The following is an 18,670-nucleotide window of genomic DNA, read 5'->3' on the forward strand; positions in this document are numbered from 1 at the left end:
CACATGTGAGAGTTGTGCACAGTGCCGGGCATTTATGCTTCGGCTTTACTGTGAGCCCACAGAAACGCAGGGTCACAGGGACCAGCCTGAAGTGGTGCAATCTGAAATACGGGAAAGACCCCAGACCCCAGCACTGTGCTGTAGCCAAGGCCTTCACCAAGCACCTTCTGGCCAGAAAGCCTTACAGAGCTTACTGGGACCAGCCTAGACAGCTTACTGGAGCCCCAGGGAATCCAAGAAATTTCTGCTGTGGAAAGGCAGGTGTGTGAGCAAAGAGATTAAAACCAGGACTTCCAGGGGCCTGAGATTTCACTGGGTCTTGCCATCCTCCTCATTACACCAGTGAGAGCAAAAAGACACCATCTGTAGCCCCCTGCGGCCAGACCCCCTGGACCTCCGCTGGTTTAGGAACATTGTTCCAGCTCCAGTTTTCTATCACGTATCCCTAAAACTAGGTATTTTTTTAAAACGTAAAAAATACTGGTTACAGACACTCCAAGTATTCTCGGAAACGCTTGTTTCGATGCCAAAGTCCCAGGGTTGCACATTCAGATCAGTACAATAGGAGATGTAAGAAAGACCCTTCGTATCGCTAACGCTGGTAACTGCCAGGTGAAGTATCTGCTTACACGACCGAGTACAGCAACTCCATGTGTGAAACACTGGCTTCTTCATCCAACACCAGCAGGATCTGGTGAAATAAAAGGGGAAAGCACAAGGTTTCAGCACCACCACGCTGTCTGAGGGCCACTAAACTGCAGGCTCCGAACCAAAGCTGCAATCTTTCTTAGGTGGGACACGAAGGGTTAAGAGTAGGGGCGGCAGCGCAGCCGGCCGCGGGTGTTGTGTGCTGGGGGCACACAGGCAGAGCTGGGGGCCAGGGGAGCTGCCCCCGGTGCACACCGCGGCCCGCTGGGCTACAAACACGCCCTGCAGCGCCCTCCGACCCCGTGCCGCTGCCCCCCCCGCCCGGGCCGCCCGGGCCGCCCCCTCTCGCAGCTGCGCCGGTGCAGCGGGGCGGAGCGGTAGGGCCCCGCCTGCGGCCGGTACCGCGGGCAGCCCCGGAGCCGCTCCTCGCTGCCTGCCCGCACCGCACCGCGCCGCGCCGTGCTGGAGGGTGAGTGCAACCCGGGGACCCCCCGCTCGCCCCTCCGGGGGCTCCGAGCGGATCCGAATGCTTGTGCCGGTCAGCCGGAGAGACTGAACCACAGACAGAGCGACCGCTGCCCCCCGGGCCGGGGCGCCGGCGGGAAGTGCCGGGGGGGGCAGGCCCGCACCCCCGCGGGGGCACAGCCGGAGCCCGCAAGGCCTGCGGGGGGCTCGGCCGCCGGCAGCGGGGGGGCAGGGGCTCTGCTGGCTGGAGAGGAAGTCCGGGCTGGGAGGCGATGGGCCAGCCAGGGTCCAAGCGTGGGGCTGCGCGGGGAGACTTAAGGAGCTTTGCTGACTCAAAACGCTCGGTAAAAGCCGTTATTCTGGAGCAAAAGCACCCCCGGGCAGCTCTTTGCTACAGCTCCCCGTCTGTGCCGGGTCATGCTGCAGAATCGTGGGGCTCTGGCTTGAAACGTTGTTGCATGGAAGATACAAACTCAGTCTCGTGCGGCGCCTCAGTGCTTGGCAGCAAAGTCCTCGCAGCAAAGTCCTTGCAGCTGCTGACAAAGGTTGCTGCAACGCTCAGGGCACCAGAGTGCGGAATCAGCCGCAAGGCATGCCATGGGAGAGGCCCAAAGTCCTGGTGACTTTGGAGTGCTTTCAGATGGCTCCACATTCCTAAAGCAGTGGCCTGAGGTACAGTTTTATACCAGTGGTGTCAGAGTAGCAGTTTTATAATACACCCAGCTTAATGCTTTGCTGTGCTCTTTGCTGCTAAAGTAAAACCCCGGATTATCGTTTAGCCCTGTGAAGGTGAGATGTCTGGGTCTTGCTGGCAGGCGGGTAATTTGAAAGGGGAAATGTGACCATCAACCTCTCTGCTGGGTGGGAACGTGTTCTGTTTTTGGGGTGTCATCTGTCAGGTGCTAACCTCTATTACACATGGGTGCAGCTGACTTTTCTTCCTTACTTTAGGTTTTCAGTGTTCTTACTGATCACTGTTTACTAAGCTTTATGCGGACAAAGCCAGCTGTTGTCTTCACCTTGCTCTATCGGTAACAGCCCCTTTGCAAATGAGAAATAAAATCCTCTAGCCCCTAAAGATCATTCGTGAGGGGTGCTGGTGCTACTGCAGTAGGAAGGCTGTTCACACCGGTGCCATGAGGTGGCCCATTTTCCCCCACACCAACAGGTTGTGCTGGTGGGACAGTGCAGGAGACACCAAAACCTTGCTACATGGTGGAGGCACCAGATGGAGATAGGAATCAGCTGGGGTTTGCTTTGGAGAGAGATGTCTGCTCTCTTTCTGATGTGCTGCATCATGCGGCACCATCTTGGGTCACGCAGACAGACGACATCTGAGGTTTGGAATTGTGCAAGACGACCAGCATTGGATGGGTGCAGGGAAGGGCGCTGTGCTCCCTTGCAGCCGGGGAAGGTGCTGGAGTGCTCAGTGTGGAGCAGCTCCCAGCAGCGCAGCTGACGGCAGGCCCGGCAGATGGGGAGCAGGAAGGAGGGAGAAGCACGCAACACAGCCCTGCTGCGGGGCAGCATGCTGGAGGTGCTGGAGGCTGCTGGATGCACCTTCTGCTCCGTGCTTCTGTCTCAGGCCTGTGTGGGGAAGCGCAGAACCACTAAATGAAAACCACGCAGGCCCTGGTGTCTCCTGGCTGGCTGTCCTGCTTGTGCAGATGTTGGCAAATGCCAGCAGCTGGGTGTTGTTTGAGGCTGTACACTGACTTGTGACTCCGAGAGGGCTCCTTGAAGCTGTGGGGGTGAGCAGTGCTCATCTGGGCAGTGCCTCCTTCCTGAAAAGGTTTGGCTATTATTGCTGTTGTGGTGGGGTTTATTATTATGTAAGGATGACCTCAGGGGTACAAGCTACCCATTCATGTAGCCCGGCTCCTTTCAGCTCAGGGGATTTCTGAGCCAGCTTGTGTTTGTCTGTATTGTAATTCCCAATTTACCTCTGAATATATTCCCAGAGCTTGCCCAGTTTCCACTCGAATTTATGAAAACTGCCTGCATTTGCAACAACCCTCTGCCAGGAGTTCCACAGGTCTGCTTCCCACTGCCCAAAAACCCCACCTCTTTTGGTTTGTTTTGAATCTGTTTCCTGACTTCATTTGGTGGCCCCTAGCTCTGGTGTTGGGAGTGGCCATGAACAATCAGTTTCTGTCCACCTCTCCAGAGCATCCCTGCAGGCACCGCACTGCGGCGGTGAGTTGATGGGACCTACTGTTGGCTGTAGTCCTGCTCTGAACCAGAGGCTGGACAAGGTTCCTCCAGATACCACCTCCCATGAACACCAAAGTGATTTTAAAGCTTGCTTGACAGGAACTGTGCAGAGAGCCCTTTTGGTTTGCTCTGCTTGAATTCCCAGCAGGCACCAAGAAGTGAAAATTCCCCAGCTCGCCATTTCTTCTGTCAGCTAGTCCTCGTGCTGCAAGGTCTTGGGTCCATGCTCAGCAGCTCTTCTACACGCACATATCTGCATGTGGTACTTCTCCAGTCATACCCCAAAATAGTAATGGACTCTCTTTCTCTGACAGCACCAAGATGGCTGTTCTCTCAAAGGAGTATGGCTACGTCATCCTGACAGGAGCTGCCAGCTTCATCTTGGTCACACACCTCGCAGTGAAAGTGGCCAAGGCCCGCAAGAAGTACAACGTGGAGGTTAGTACTAAGGCTGAGGGAATGGGAAGGTCGGAGCCAGACTGAAGGAGATGTTGCAAACAAGCTGGGTGACACCTTGCTTATTTTGAGGTGACTTGCTGACATTTCCTGCCCCACCACACAGATGTGGAAGGGATGGAGCTGCTATTCTGGCTCTCCAGCCTGGAGCAGGCGGCACAACAGAGCTCAGGGTTTGGGACACCAGGCGCTTGGCTCCAAGGCACGATAGCTGAAAGCACAAGTTTTCACTTGGAAACACTGATGAGGAAGAAACTGCGCAGCCCTTTCTCGCTGCAGAGAAGGCTGATGCAGTGTTGGAGGGCAAAGGGACCATAGTGGAACAAAAGTGACAGGAGGGTTTCCCAAACTCAGAGGGAGCATGTGAGCCCTACCACAAGAGGTCTTTCAAAGTGACCTTCCCTCAGCATCCATTGAGGAGCTGTTGAGCTGGGCAGGGCTCTGGGCTGGGTTGAGCAGCTGGTCCTGTTAATGAGTCAGGGCCATGGCATGCAGAGGCTGCATTGCCACTTGGCTCCGAGCACAAATGCTCTTTGCTTTTTCCCCCACATCACTTGGCAAAGTGACAAGCAGGCAGTAGGCACAAGGACAGCCCTGGGTGTGTGCTGCAGGCCCCACGTGCCTGGTGGAGTGACCCTGCTTGTACTGCATGAAGTCAGGGTTACAGAAAACGTACCCCGTGTGTATGATGCACAGAGCACCGGATTTCAGGCTTAGGGAAGCCTCTGCAGCCAAGCAGCAGCTCCAGCTGGCAGCGTCCTCCCAGCCTGTTCCTGAGTGATGGGCTGCTGCCAGCTCCCCAGGAGAGGTGGGGGGGTGTCCTCAGTAATGCTGCTTTGCTCTCTCCTCCACAGAGATGGGATTTCAACAAGGCAGTCGGTCACCCAGTGCCTGGCTATCTTCTGCTCAAAGCAGGGCCAGCTCCAGGGGACAGTCGGGTTGCTCAGGGAGTTCGGGAAGTGGCCCGGGGCAAGCAGCAATTTCAACAAAACATTTGTGGGCTACAGGGCCAGAGCCAGGCTCTAACTTGCCAATGGAAGTCAGTCTTGCAAGCACCCAGGCAGCACTGGGGAGGGTTGCTGCAGGGCACACTCCTCACCGCTGGAGAACAGGCTCCTGAGCCCAAACTGCACTTGCTCATATTTTGCTGGTTTGGTGGGTTTTTTTGGCAGTATCCAACCATGTACAGCACAGACCCTGAACACGGACGTATATTCAACTGCATCCAGCGGGCACACCAGAACACGTGAGTAACATGTATGAACTCAGGCCCTGAAAATAAACAGGGCTGTGAAGCAGGGCCTACAGCTAGACTTGCTGCTGCCAAGTGCTTAAGTTCAGGCTCAACACTTGATGAAAACACATGGCCACGTAATGCTTAGCAGTAAGGCCGTGCTGGCTCCTTGCCATGCCTTAAAACCACAAGACAGGGCTGTGAAGCAGCCTCCTCTTCCCAAGCACCCAGCTCTTTGCCTCCATGGGTAGCTTGGGACACTAGAAATCTCATTTCCAGAAGAGCCTGTCTGGGGGCTGCTGATCTGTGGTGCTGCCCAGGTCTCCCTGGGGAGAGGCTTAAGTCCACCCAGCTACCACGGACCAGGCTGCAACAGTACAGAGGGGTGTTGGGAGGAGCAACAACTGATTCAGCTGGTGTTAAGTAGTATTTAGCAGTGGCTTTGGACATAAAACAGAAAGTGGCTGGCCTTGGAGAGACATACAGATGGGGGAAGTTCCTAAAGGTTTGTGCATGCTCAGATTCCTTCCATCTGTGGCCACAGCATCGAGCACAGAGACTTCCAGGTCAGGCCCAACAGAGACTTTGGCAGGGGATGCTCACAGCTTCTGCATTTCTGGAGTTTCCTTTTTGTAAACAACTTCAGCACAAACACAACCTCCTTGTTTTTATTTTCAGATTGGAAGTTTACCCCATCTTCCTGTTCTTCCTAGCTACCGGAGGACTCTATCACCCGGTAAGTGATGCTGCGGTGCAGGTCTGTATGACTAACTCTGCTCCTGCTCCCTGCCTGGGGGAGTGTGGGGGGCAGTAGGCCAAGCTAGCCCCTCTGCAGGCAGCAGGCTGCTCCACTAGCCGTGTCATTCTTCACAGCTGTGCCCTTTCTGAAAATGTAGTTGTAGAAGGTCTTGTGCAGGGGAATTGCAAGTATTTAATAAACTCATTACTGCTGCTTCAGCTATCGGACCCCTTCCCTTCCCCTAAGGGTGCCTTGTTGGACAAATGGAAGCATTCACAGCCTCCAGTCCATTGAGTGGGAAGGGTCCCTCCAGCACTGCCTGGTTCTGAGTTCTGCAGGGTCCTGCTGGACTCACAGTAGTACTTCTCAGTAGCTAGTTGCATGGAGGACAAGGAACGCTTTTAGCCCCACCTAAACACATTTTCACAAGGAGTTTATCTGGCAAGAATAGATGGGGAACATGATGATCTTCCCACTCACTCCCACCACCAAAGAAGGCGTGCAAAGGATCAAAAAACCCTGGGTTATTTTTAGCTGAACATGGTAGACAACTCACGAGGAGGCAAGCATGTGGGAGAGGCTCTTTGCCACCAAAAGACAAATCAGGTCCTTCCTGAATATTCATTTTTGGAGAGGGAAGCAAGCAGCACAGGCAAATCTGGCAAACAAGAGCCACACTGCAGCAAGCTCTAAATAAAGCAGCAAGGTGCAAGTTTTTAATGCTCACAGCAGGAAAACCTGTACACCTGCTGGAGGCAGTGGAGTAGGGCTTGAGGCAACAGCTGCCTCCAAGATCCTGGCACTTGGTCTAGCACATTAATTGGACAGTGGTGAAACAAGATTCAGCACCTGCTGCCTGTAGTACTTCACCATTTCTTGCTTGGGAAGAGCAAGGTTCTGCAGCAGATCACATGCTCCCTCCTCATAGGTGTCATGGAAGTGACTCCTATACCAAACTCACCCTAGCATGCTGCATCAGTCACCTGCCTCCACCGTGCTGACTCCCAGTTGTCCTAGCAGGGTCAGGACCCATGCCATAGTTGGTAGTCACTCCTTTGAAACAGGGCAGCTATAATAGCTAAACAGGTGCAAGACGCAGGTCTCTAAAACCTTTAATGATTTTCCTTTCTCTCTAGCGGATGGCCACAGGGCTTGGCATCACCTGGATCCTCGGGAGAATCCTTTATGCCTATGGCTACTACACAGGAGGTGAGTCTTTAACCTGCAGCACCCAGTGGGCACTTGGCAACTCAAGTCTCTTACAGCAGCCTCAAGGCTCCTTCATCCAGCTCACATCAAGGAGGCAGCATAAAGCTTCCAGTCAGGGTGCAGAGAAAAGGGTGCAGGTCCACAGGCTGTTTGCTAACTCTGCAGTATGGTTTTCTGACTGATAGGAAGAACTCTAGTCTAATAACAGTACGGACAGAGGGTAGGTACATGGCCTGAGCTGGTGCCTGCTGTTTTGCCTTTAGCTTTATCTGTAGTTCCTGCTCTCTTTTATTTTCAGGATGGGCTAGTCTTTCAGTCATGGGCTGGTGACCTGACAAAACACTTTTTTTTTCTTTTTCCCCCACCAGATCCAAAAAATCGAAGGAGAGGGGCCATTGGTTCAGTTGCACTCATTGGGCTGGTGGGCACAGGTGTATGCTCAGCTTGCCAGCACCTCGGCTGGATCTGCCAGGGTTAACTGACCATTGCGATGGCTGCCTGGGAAACTAAAGGGAGTTTTGTTTTGATTTATATTTCATTTCCTGTTTTTTGTTTTCCTTTTCTCCTTATTCAATAAAATGAAGCTGTCAATTCTGTATTTTCATCCTGAAGTTTTAGAAGGTTTTCTTCAGAAGTTCTGCAGAATGCAAAATGCTCTTCATTTGCAGGAATAGAGAAATCTGCCCATCAGGCAAAGAAGTTCTAGCTTTTATGATTTTAGTGACTGAAAAGCCATCTTGCAGCCTGTTTTACCCATATAGCAGCAGCCCTGTTTCTGGACCACTCAATTCATGTCACTCTGCAATAAGATGTTCCAAACAGAGTTAACATTTATTTGATTGCTGAAAAAAGATGTAGGCGAACATTAAAAAGTTGTTGCTGTAGCATGTTTATAAAGAACAGTAGGCCTATAGGAAAAAAATCAAATAGCTTTTGCTTAAGAGTAGTGGCCTTCTATCCTGTGGTGGAGCCTGCTACCACTTTGGCTGTGCTCCATACTCTGTGTGTGGCAATGATTCTCAGGACCGTGCCTGTTCCAGGCAGTGTAGAATTATGAGCATCAGCTAACCCTCCCCACAATATTTTGTCCCATGTTGGAAGAGAGGTACAGATAGAAAAAAAAAAAATTTGTGTTTACAAGGGGACTAAAAGGAACAAACAATCCTACCCTAAAGGTTTTATGTAGTCATAGACACAGCCTATGGCTACAGGACATGAGTGCGTCCAAGAGCTTGTATGTGCATTCTGTTAAGAAGCCAAAACAGAAGTTGACCGAGGGTGGAAGGCAATGGGGTTCAAAGCATGCAGCAGGAGAAGCAGCCTGGGCCAGGCCTCTGCCACTGACAAGCCTGTAGTAACACCTACGTAGCTGCACAAGCTGCAGCTGGAAAACTATATTGCTGCCTTCTACTCCATGGTTCCCATCTTCCACCAGACAGGACAGAGCAGGCCCACAGGCTGAGCCCTGTGCATGCCTTTCCCCCTTGCAGGAGCAGGGTGGCTAAATGCTGCTCCAGCCCTCTCTCCCTCCAGGCACTTAGAATTTTAGAGTACTTTATTGCTGTGGAAGTGATCCACCTCTCTGGCTGACGGGTAAGAACTGGCTGATGCTCCCTTGTGCAGGACCCAGACCCACTAAAATACAGATTCCACATCACCCATCTCCACACAGACAGTCTTCAGCTGTGAGTAGTACTCAATGGCTGCCCGCCCGTTTTCTCTGCCAAATCCTGCAGGGACAAGCCAGAAGTGAGAACACAGCTCCAGGCAGTGCCCGGTATCACTCATACCCCCCTGTAACTGTCATGTAGTCATACCGGGGAAGGTCAAACAGAGCTCACCTGATGACTTGTATCCTCCAAAAGGCAGCTCCACAGGGCTGATGTTGTAGTTGTTAATGAAGCACATCCCGGCCTTGAGAGCAGCCACTACCCTGTGAGCCTTCTGGATATCCCTGCAGGAAAAGGGCAATTCAGCTGGATCCCTTCCCATCCATGCCCTCCATCCCTGCCCGCCAACGTCATACTAGACAACAGCCAGCAGGTCACAGTGGTTTTTGGAGCCTGACCTGCCCTACTCTGTCTTTGCCTGCTCAAAAGATGCAGCACATATTCCCAAGGACATTCAAAACTGCATTTGATTTGAGAGGGCAGGACAAGGACACCAGCAAAGCAGACTATGGCAAGCTGCCAAAAGCCATCTTTGCACACTTTCAGCAGCGTAGCAGGCTCCTGATGCACATCTCCTGGAGAGGCAGGAAGGCAGCAGGCTGGAAGGAATCTGGACAGCTGGGCCCACCTAACCTTTCAAGAAAAACTGGGAGATGTGCAGTCATTTACAAAACTCCCCTTTTGGCAATCCCTTGCTCTAGCTTTTCTGTAAGAGGATATCCTTACCCATGCCAGGCACTGCAAGAGAAGCATCAAGTTGCTGCAGTATTTCCTCCTTTTCCTCCCCTCCCTATCCAGTCGTACCTGGTGAAGACACCACCTGCCAGGCCAAACTTAGTAGCGTTGGCTCTCTCTATAGCCTCCTCCTCAGTGTCAAATGGTAGGATGGACATGACAGGCCCAAAGATCTCTTCCTTCACACATGTCATGTCATCTCTGCAGTTCCCTGGAAGCATGACAGAGCACATGTGCTTCAGGTGGAAGAGCTAGTGGCACAGTCTTTGCATTCAGCAACCCACACAGCCTTTGAGACAGCACTCAGCACTGCACAGCCCCCCACCCCAGCTTGGTCAGCAGAGGAGCAAGTCGCATCCTGTATCTCAAGGCAGCAAAGGCACTAACTGCATGATTCCTGTCAGACCCTGGATGCAGCTCTTGGGTGCCTCAGCTCTCTCTAGAACACCCATATGAGTGCCTGTCCACCATGGACATACACAGAGGCAGGTTATGCTGAATGTGGCTTTCCCTAGAAGAAACTCAGCAACATCCCTGTAGAAGACCATGAATAGAAAGGATCACACCTAACACACAGGGTCGCATGTAGTAGCCATTCTTCAGCTTCGGGTCATCTGGCACATACAGGTCCCCACCACACAGCACCTCTGCCCCCTGAAAAAGAGCCAAGCAGAGGGTAGGCAGGTATGTCCAAGGAGTGTCCTGCCCCGCAGCTCCCTCCTGGGTTTACAGTCCCATTTGACAAACCAGTGCCTGTGCCCTCCCTGTTGTCTCTCCAGGTCAGGACTTCTGACAGATCACCACTGTTAGATCAGGGTCAGGGGGTGAGACTCATCCTACAAGTCCAAACAGTGCTAGTTTGGGGTGCAAGCGCCACAGGAGCCAGTGTACATTGGAGGGGAGCAATTATAACTAGGAGCAGATTCTCAGCTGGCATCATATTAACTTCCACATCTTCACAAGGTGCAAATTCCCTTGTTAGTGAGTCAACCAGTCCCTTAGCACCCTGGCAACAAACACCTACCTCCATAAAATGCCCTGCTTTATCTCTAAAGGATTTCTAAATCTAAACCTAAAGGGATTTCCTTCCCCATCCCTCTTTCCTGTTTCCAAATCCTCACCTAGCCCTTCTGTCTTTCCTCATGTTTCCCCTTCTCCAGCCCATCCCCAATTTGCTACACCTGGTCACATACCTAGTGCTAACATTTAAAACATCTTCACACTTAACAAATAAAACCTGGAGAAAAAAAAAAACCAAAGAGCCTCGGTAGATCTTACTGCTCTGACAGAGATTGTTTCCAGCAGCCTATACATTTGCCCTTTGATCCTTAGTAAGCTCCTTCTCCAATCAACAAAACTGGAACCCAAAGGAGGTAACTGCCCAGTGTGCAAGTTGTCACCACAACTTAGAACCAGTCCACACATAATGGATTATCCCATTTCACACACTGCCACGCAGGGTATCTCACAACCTCTGAAACTTGGCAACATCAGGATAAGAAAAGTCATGTCAGCTTCAATGCTGATTCAGAGATATGCACCAGGTCACTTTTAATCATAGAATAGTTTGGGTTGAAAGGGACCCTTAAAGGTCATCTAGTCCAACCCCTTCCCCCCCCCCGCTTCAATGAGCTGCGATATCTTCAACTAGGTCAAGTTGCTCAGAGCCCTGTCCAAGCTGACCTTGATTTCTAGGAATGGGGCATCTACCACCTCTTTGGGCAACCCGTTCCAGTGTTTCACCACTCTCATTGTAAAAAAATTTCTTCCTTATTATCTGGTATAAATCTACCCTCTTCTAGTTTAAAACTATTACGCCTTGCCCTAATGCAACAGGCCCAGCTAAAAAGTTTGTCCCCATCTTTTTTACAAGACCTCTTTAAGTACTAGAAGGCCACAGTAATGTCTCCCCAGAGCCTTTTCTTCTCCAGGTTGAACTCCAACTCTCTCAGCCCTCCCTCCAGGAGAGGGGTTCCACCCCTTTGATCATTATTGTGTCCCTCTTTTAAACCAACTCAAACAGGTCCATGTCTTTCCTGTGCTGAGGACCCCAGAGTTGAATGCAGTACTGCAGGTGGGGTCTCACAAGAGTGGAGCAGAGGGGCAGTCACCTCCCTCACCCTGCTGGCCATGCTTCTTTTAACGTGGGCCAGGATACAGCTGGCTCTCTGGGCTGTGAGTGCACACCGTTGACTCATGTCCAGCTTTTCATCCACCAATACCCTCAAGTCCTTTTTTGCATGGCTGCTCTCAATCCCTTCATCTTGCAGCCTGTATTGATACCAGGAGTTGCCCCAACCCAGGTGCAGGACCTTGCACTTGGCCTTTCTGAACTTCATGAGGTTTGCATGAGCCCACTTCTTGAGCTTGTCCAGGTCTCCCTGGATGGCATTCCATCCCTCAGGCATGTCGACATCAGTCAGCTTGCTGTCGTCTGCAAGCCTGCTGAGGGTGCACTCGATCCCACTGTCTGTGTCACCGATAAAGATATTAAACAGTATCGGTCCCAGTACAGACCCCTGAGGGACACCACCCATCACCAATTTCCACATGGACGTCGAGCCATTGACCACTATCCTCTGGATGCAACCATCCAACCAATTCCTCATCTACCGAACAGTCCACCCGTTAAATCCATATCTCTCCGAATTAGGGAGAAGGATGTTGTGGGGGGGAAACACGTTAAAGGCCTTACAGAAGTCTAGACAGATGACACCCACAGCTCTTCTTTTGACCACTGATGTAGTCACTCTATTATAGAAGGCCACTAGGTTGGTCAGGCAGGACTTGCCCTTAGTGAAGCCACCCTAGCTGCCTTGAATCACCTCCCTGTCCTCCACGTGCCTTAGCATAGCTTCTAGGAGGATCTGTTCTATGATCCTCCCAGGTGCAGAGGTGAGGCTAACAGGTCAGCAGCTCCCAGGGTCCTCCTTCCTACCCTTTTTAAAAATGGTGCAATGTTTCCCTTTCTCTGGTCACCAGAGATTTCACCTGCCTACCATGACTTTTCAAATATCACAGAGAGTGGCTCAGCAACATCGGCCAATTCCCTCAGGACTCTGGGATGCATCTCATCAGGTCCCACAGACTAATGTATCTGGTGGCCAAGACACCTATTGAGTAATTCAACCACAAGAAAAAAAAACCAGCTTAAATGGGAAGGCAAGAGGCAGAAAAGCAGCTGCTGGTCTGTTTGTCTAACAAGAGAGACACATTTCAGGGAAATCACAAGGCAGCATCACAATCTCACCTGCTCCTTTGCCTGCTTGATAAAGCCCTGGACACGATTCAGGTGGGGCCGGTTGATGAGGGCTCCCATCCGTGTGTCTTCCAGAAGTGGGTCTCCAACTTTGATTTTCTGGGTGCGTTTTACCACCTCCTTTGTGAAGACATCCAATATCTTCCTCTCCACAAACACACGTGTGCCATTGCAGCACACCTGGGATACAGGACAGACTGCTCAGAATAAGACACACAGCACTCCACAGTCCTGCTAAAACAGCCAACTTGTCCCTGGGGACAAAGACGACTAGATTATCCCGAACCATTCATGCTGGACACGGTGGTACTGATGCCACCAGGTGGCAAAAACACATCACGTCACCAACAGAAGCGAACTTGAGCTGACTTTTCAGTTCCCAGAGATGACCCTGGTAAGCCAATCTACCAGCAGGATTCCACAAAATCTGCAGCACCTGTGGAGATCCAAAATTTGGAACAGAGAGAGCCCCATAGGGCTGTGGCTCAGCACACTGGACTGGAACTCTCTGCCTCTCCAGAGGACATCAGCACAGCTTCCTCTGACCTCTGTGTGCAGGACTGGAGCCCAGGGCACAGAAGCAGCCACTCTGAGCTGGGTAATGGGTGTTAGAGAGGCTCCACTTCTGGGAAGGACAGGGCTAAGGCACGCTCTGCTGGGACACCCTGCACTGGCTTCTGCAAAGGCATCCCTTGTGACACTGCACAGGGAAACACGTGGCAAGATGGGAGCTTCAGGGCATGCCTCACTACGCAAGGCCACAGCTGGCTCTGCTGCCCAATTCTCAAATCACCCTGCCTCAATGCGAAGGTCTGCTCCTCCCCACGGACACTCACCTCACCCTGCGTAAGGAAGTTGGCCACGAGGGCTCCATTCACAGCATTCTCCAAAACACAGTCGGAAAAGATGATAAGGGGGGATTTGCCCCCCAGCTCCAGGGTGACTGGTTTGATCCCTTTAGCTGCCATCTCCATGATCTGAGGGAAACAAGGACAGAAGAGACAAGTGACCCACTGGCAAAGGGGAGGCTGGTGGAGGGAGGTAAGAGACCCCAAGGGAGAGCTCCTCCAGGGCCCTTCAACAACAGAAGCAGCACGAAGGGCAAGCTGTTTCCTAGATGTGTTTAGATCAGACTGGGAACAGTCTCAGAGGGTTTGGGGCTTGTTCCTTTTTTAGAGATAAAACCAACAAAACCCAAAGAATCATCCACAGGAAGTCTTGGGCTTAGCATAAGCTGAGGACAGCTGTAACTGAATCTGTGTCACTGCACCTCAGATACATGCACACGGAGCATTCAACAGGCAACGTTTCCCCTCTTTCAAATCAGAATTTATTTCTAGAAGACTTTTTAGGGACTTTTAATTTTTGAAGAATCAATTGAGGGTAAGAAATCCACACAAACTAGCCTCTTGCTTAAAAACAGTAGGTTGTATGCAGCTAAACCAAACTATTACTGCCAGAAACGCTCACACATTTTCCCAGTGCTGCTGTTTTATAGACCCTCCTCCCCACATACACCCACTTTAGCAGCTCAGAGACTTCACTGCAACCAGAGGCTAAACAAGAGAAGAGGACCAAAAGGCTCTTCGAAAGGGCCAACTGCCCAGGCCCAGCAGGTTAACTGGAGCCCCAGTGTGACCCTATATGCGCAAGCTCATTGCTTGAGTCTAAAAATGCCAACTCACACCCCATTTTTACAAGCCTCATGCACAGAAGTTCAAGGAGGTATCGACACCCACAACACACCAGGACAGCTGGCACTATACACCCCCTGTGTCCCTGAGTGCGAAGGTGCCTTTACCTTGACACCAGTCGGCACGCTGCCAGTGAAAGAGATTTTAGCCACATCTGGGTGATGACAGAGAAACTGGCCTGTGGTTGCCCCACCCTGCACCACATTGAAGAGCCCCTTGGGCACACCGGCCTCTGTGAAAATCTCTGCCAGCTTCACCACTGAAATGGGGGTGAAGGGAGAAGGCTTGAAGACCATCGCATTGCCTAGGGGAATCCAGAGAGAGAAAGGCAAGGTGGGATTAACACGCAAACTGCTTTAGGGAACAGAAAAACCCCACCCCACACAATGAGTTCATCTCAACAGATCCCAGAAGATCCCCCCAAGAGACAGGAGGAAACAGTTTCAGCTGAACTCTGCAAGCAGCAAAAGGGAAGAACTGCACCTTCCTCCTGGGAAGGGCTGGGGGAGATTGGGCTGCTGGCCCTGCAACTGCAGACATTTTCCAGAGACCTTCCTTGTCTGGTACGCAGCCAAGCAATCAATCTTTTTCCTAGTGTACTCCCACCCTCTTGGCATCTGCCGTGTTTCCAGTTCCATTTCCTTTCCCCTGCTCCCAGAGTAACAGCCTGAAGGTTCTGCTAATCCTTCAACACCTCCTTCAAGGTAATCCTAGACTTCACCCACAAAATCACTCTCCCCCACAGGATCATTTGGCTTCAAAGAGAAGCTTGTGTGGGCAGAGTCTCCATTACCACAAGCCAAAGCTGGGGCAGACTTCCAGCAGGCAATCTGGAAAGGGTAATTCCAGGCTCCAATTCCAACACACACCCCAAGGGGCTCTCTCCGAGTGTACCCAAAGGATCCCCCAGGAAGCTGGATGTGTTCACCTGCAAAGAAAAGAAACAGCCAGAAGGTAGAGAACAGCAAAGCCCCTTCCCATCTTATCAGAGCCTCAGGGGCCAGATCACGCTCTGACTGGAGACACAGGGCTTTTACCCCAGGCATGCCCACAGAAGGTGCGCAAGGGCCCACAGAGCGCAACAGCTCCACCAACAGGTGGAGATGTCTGAAAATCCTTCCAAGATCATGAGAAGGAGGAGTAGTCCATCTCTTAGAGAAATCAGCAGCAAAGATGGTTGTGTGCCATGGAAGTTACCAGGAAATGCAAGTAGCAGGACAAAGTAAACTCCAATCACGTTCTTACCAGCTAGAGATCCTGCCAGTCCTGCATAATACTCCAGGCACTGCCAGGATATGTCAATGTCCACTCTGGCTTCAAAGATGGATTTCCCATTGTTGATGGTTTCCAAGGTGGCAATTTCTTCTCTCTGCTCCTGTGAGAGGTACAGGACAGTGACAACAGATGAGAGAAGCCTGTAGTAGAACTCCACAAGGAGATACCTGCTTCCCAAGCACACAAGTCCTGAACAAAACTGCCACCAGTAAGCCAGGCTCCGCCATGAGAAACTGTCATCTCTAAAAGGTGCATTCCTAAGTGGTATTTATTGGTTTCCCAGGGTCAACTGATTGCAGGGGAATGTCAAACGGACAGCTGCTGTGATTCACTGCTAGACCAGTCTTGCTTAACATCCCTGTTTATCCAACAGATGAGCAAACCTGAACTTGGAAGCCAGATGGCAAACAATGTTTAGAATTCACAGAACTACAGTGGGAAGAAGAGCAAACAGCAAGATCAAAGTGGAACCAGGGGACTTAGTGAAGGACTGACAAAGCAAGGCAGCTGGGAAGCATCCTTTAACAGACCATCACCCAGGCAGAAATATTACCCTGCTGCAGAAGTCTGGCAAAAAAGCAGACATTTGGCAGAAATAAAACAGTTTTCTCACCGCATATACACACTGGTTTCTTACAGATCTGTGCTTTGATGGAGATTAGCTTCCAATGTCCAATAACATGTTATCTCACAAAGGAATTTGTGGTAAGAGCTAGCTTATTTGTATCCACTCCCATGTGTATTATCTGATATCTAAGATAAAAAACAGCATTCCTGTGTTTTTTATATTGCTAAAACAAGACAGACTTGTCATGCAACAAGGTCCGACAAGCTGAAAGATCAACAATATGACCGTTACACAATTTCAGCTTTGAAATCAGTGAAGCTTAATCTCTGGAGCTGAGAAAGGAAGTCTGAGCCCTGCAAGAAGTCGATTGGATGGCTTCCATTTATTCTAACAGAATTAAGCAGACAAGGTATATGCTGGCCTTGAATACAGTGATAAGACTGAAGCCCTGCCCAAGGCAGCCTACAGTCTCTTCTGGGCAAAGGTGGGTTGTAACTCCTTTATTTCTTTTGAGGCTCTGGAAGACCTGTTAGAAGCCCCTAACAGCCAATTAACCCACAATAAAGTTCAGACACAGAACCACCCCTCTCCAACTAGGAGACGTACCCGAATAATCCTAGCAGCCTCCAGCAGCACCCTGCTTCGCTCCATACCAGACATCTGACTCCATATTTTAAAGGCAGCCTTTGCACTCTGCACAGCCAGATCAACCTCCTTCTCCCCAGAGGAGAGCAGCTTGCATATCACGCGACCTGAGCATGTTTTAAACAGGAATTTAGTAACAGGAATATTTCAGAAAAGGAGCAAAGAAGAACATGGTTTATCTTGCATCAAAACCCCAGCACTTCAGACACCTATACCAGGCTACAGGACTTCACGCTATGGTCCCCATGGATTTGTAATCGGCTATGGAAGAGGTGTTGCAATTCAGCTGGTCTGAATTAAAAGATCCGCCATTCTCCATAGCCATCTTCTAGTTACTAATTAACTCTAATTGTTACAGAATTCCTCTTTCCCATGGAGCCTGTTATACTTCTACCACCAGCTTCAGGACTCTGTTATGCAATCCTCACCATAGTTAAACACGCTCTTTCTTGAAGTGATTCTGCTGAAACCTAGATTCCTCCAATTAAAAAACAGTAATTTTATCAACGTTTAAATCGCATCCTTTGCCAAAATCAGGCAGAACTCGATTTTTTTGTGTAACTGAGAGCCAAGAGCTAATTTCTGTGAAAAAGTCCAGTGCTGGCCTTGCACTGCAGGAGGCAAAACGCAGCCACCACATACCACCGCGGCGCTCAGGCAGCTCGCACAGGCGCGATCCCGTCTGCAGAGCTGGGAGAAGCCGAAGGCACCCGGGCCTTGCAGGGGAGTAAGGGGGCAACCCCCGGCCCCACACCTCAGCGCAGGCTTATCCCCCCCACCCCAGGTACCTGTGGCTGGTTCATACACCTCCTCAGCCTGGCCGCCGTCGGCAGGCTGAACGCGGGAGCCCGCTCGGTAGTTGAGGGGCTGGTTAACGGTGAGGGTGCCGGTAGCGCTGCTCATGGCGAGGCCGGGACGGAGCACACACAAGCGGGGCAGGAGGTTCGCCAAGCGGGACCGCACCAGCATGAGCTGGGCCGCCGGGAAGGATGCGGTGGAGTCGGGAAAACCCCACGGGAAAAGAGTAAAAGCCGTAGAGGCGACGCGTAACCCCCCACCGTGGAGACGCAGCTCCCACTGGCGCCTTTCTACCTCAGGGTCTCAGCTCCGCCCCCCCCCCCCCCCCCCCGGCTGAACCCGCGGCCCTGCCCAGCGCTTGGGCTCCCCCTGCCGGCTGGGAGGTCTAACAGTTGCAATTTGGGTCAAAAAGGACAAAAAAAAAATAAATTAACAGAGGAATCGATGGAGCATCGAGTGTATGTGAATTAGCACCAGCTGGCAGCAGTTAAACCTCAAAGATGCGAGCACAATTGCCATTTAGCTTGAGATGTACACGCGGGGTTTTGTCTTGAAGTAACATGCAAAACAGAAACAAGAAGGTCCTTTTTTTTTCTTTCTCCCCTCTAAACCACAGCCTTCCTGCAGTCATAAACTTGTTTTCCATTCCACTTGATAGATTCTTCGAATTCAGACCTTTCAGTGGCTAAGCTTAGGAGAGCTGTTCTCAGTTTGTTATCAACAACCCCCAGGGAACCAGAAAGTAACCAGCTTACAGCAACAGATCAACAATTTTCAGATAATCTCTGGATGCACAAACTCTTCCCTTCCCCAGTGACAGCAGCAGGGAAGGTTACTACACTGCACATAACACTTCCAAAGCCATTAAAGCACAGTTTTGTCATTACACTGGATCAGATGTGGCTGTCTTAACCAGATCCTCTTTGATTCAGCAACTACATCCTGTAGAATAAACCAGTTCAGCCAAGCTGATGCGTGCAGGTGACAGGCTGGGGTGTTTCTGGCTTTGCCATCAGAGCTTGCTTTGCTTGAACTAAGAGAGGCTATGCTAGGGAAACAGG

General features: G+C 51.2%; 2 protein-coding genes across 2 annotated transcripts; one reads left to right on the forward strand and one right to left on the reverse strand.

Annotated features, from left to right (window-relative positions):
* Window positions 1-1,048: 1,048 nt before the first annotated feature.
* Window positions 1,049-7,569, forward strand: MGST3 (microsomal glutathione S-transferase 3). The gene is made up of 6 exons (XM_080407481.1): window positions 1,049-1,107; window positions 3,642-3,765; window positions 4,956-5,029; window positions 5,696-5,753; window positions 6,893-6,965; window positions 7,334-7,569. The coding sequence occupies exons 2-6, from the start codon at window positions 3,649-3,651 to the stop codon at window positions 7,441-7,443; spliced, it is 432 nt and encodes a 143-aa protein (XP_080263607.1). The 5' UTR covers window positions 1,049-1,107; window positions 3,642-3,648; the 3' UTR covers window positions 7,444-7,569.
* A 529-nt stretch (window positions 7,570-8,098) lies between these two features.
* Window positions 8,099-17,918, reverse strand: ALDH9A1 (aldehyde dehydrogenase 9 family member A1). The gene is made up of 11 exons (XM_080407405.1): window positions 17,600-17,918; window positions 16,773-16,918; window positions 15,569-15,698; window positions 15,117-15,251; window positions 14,431-14,627; window positions 13,466-13,606; window positions 12,621-12,809; window positions 9,937-10,024; window positions 9,440-9,581; window positions 8,807-8,919; window positions 8,099-8,695 (listed from the first exon to the last, which is right to left on the reverse strand). The coding sequence occupies exons 1-11, from the start codon at window positions 17,778-17,780 to the stop codon at window positions 8,601-8,603; spliced, it is 1,557 nt and encodes a 518-aa protein (XP_080263531.1). The 5' UTR covers window positions 17,781-17,918; the 3' UTR covers window positions 8,099-8,600.
* Window positions 17,919-18,670: the final 752 nt, after the last annotated feature.

The sequence above is a fragment of the Falco punctatus genome, assembly GCF_963210335.1.
Source record: "Falco punctatus genome assembly, chromosome: 11".
NCBI lineage: Eukaryota > Metazoa > Chordata > Aves > Falconiformes > Falconidae > Falco > Falco punctatus.

Coding starts and splice junctions, on each gene's coding strand:
- MGST3 (XM_080407481.1), top strand. CDS start 3,649: ATGGCTGTTCTCTCAAAGGAGTATGGCTACGTCATCCTGACAGGAGCT. Junction 3,766..4,955: donor GCAAGAAGTACAACGTGGAG/GTTAGTACTAAG, acceptor TTTTTTTGGCAG/TATCCAACCATGTACAGCAC. Junction 5,030..5,695: donor CAGCGGGCACACCAGAACAC/GTGAGTAACATG, acceptor TTTTATTTTCAG/ATTGGAAGTTTACCCCATCT.
- ALDH9A1 (XM_080407405.1), bottom strand. CDS start 17,780: ATGCTGGTGCGGTCCCGCTTGGCGAACCTCCTGCCCCGCTTGTGTGTG. Junction 16,919..17,599: donor GGTGTATGAACCAGCCACAG/GTACCTGGGGTG, acceptor AAACATGCTCAG/GTCGCGTGATATGCAAGCTG. Junction 15,699..16,772: donor AGGCTGCTAGGATTATTCGG/GTACGTCTCCTA, acceptor TACCTCTCACAG/GAGCAGAGAGAAGAAATTGC.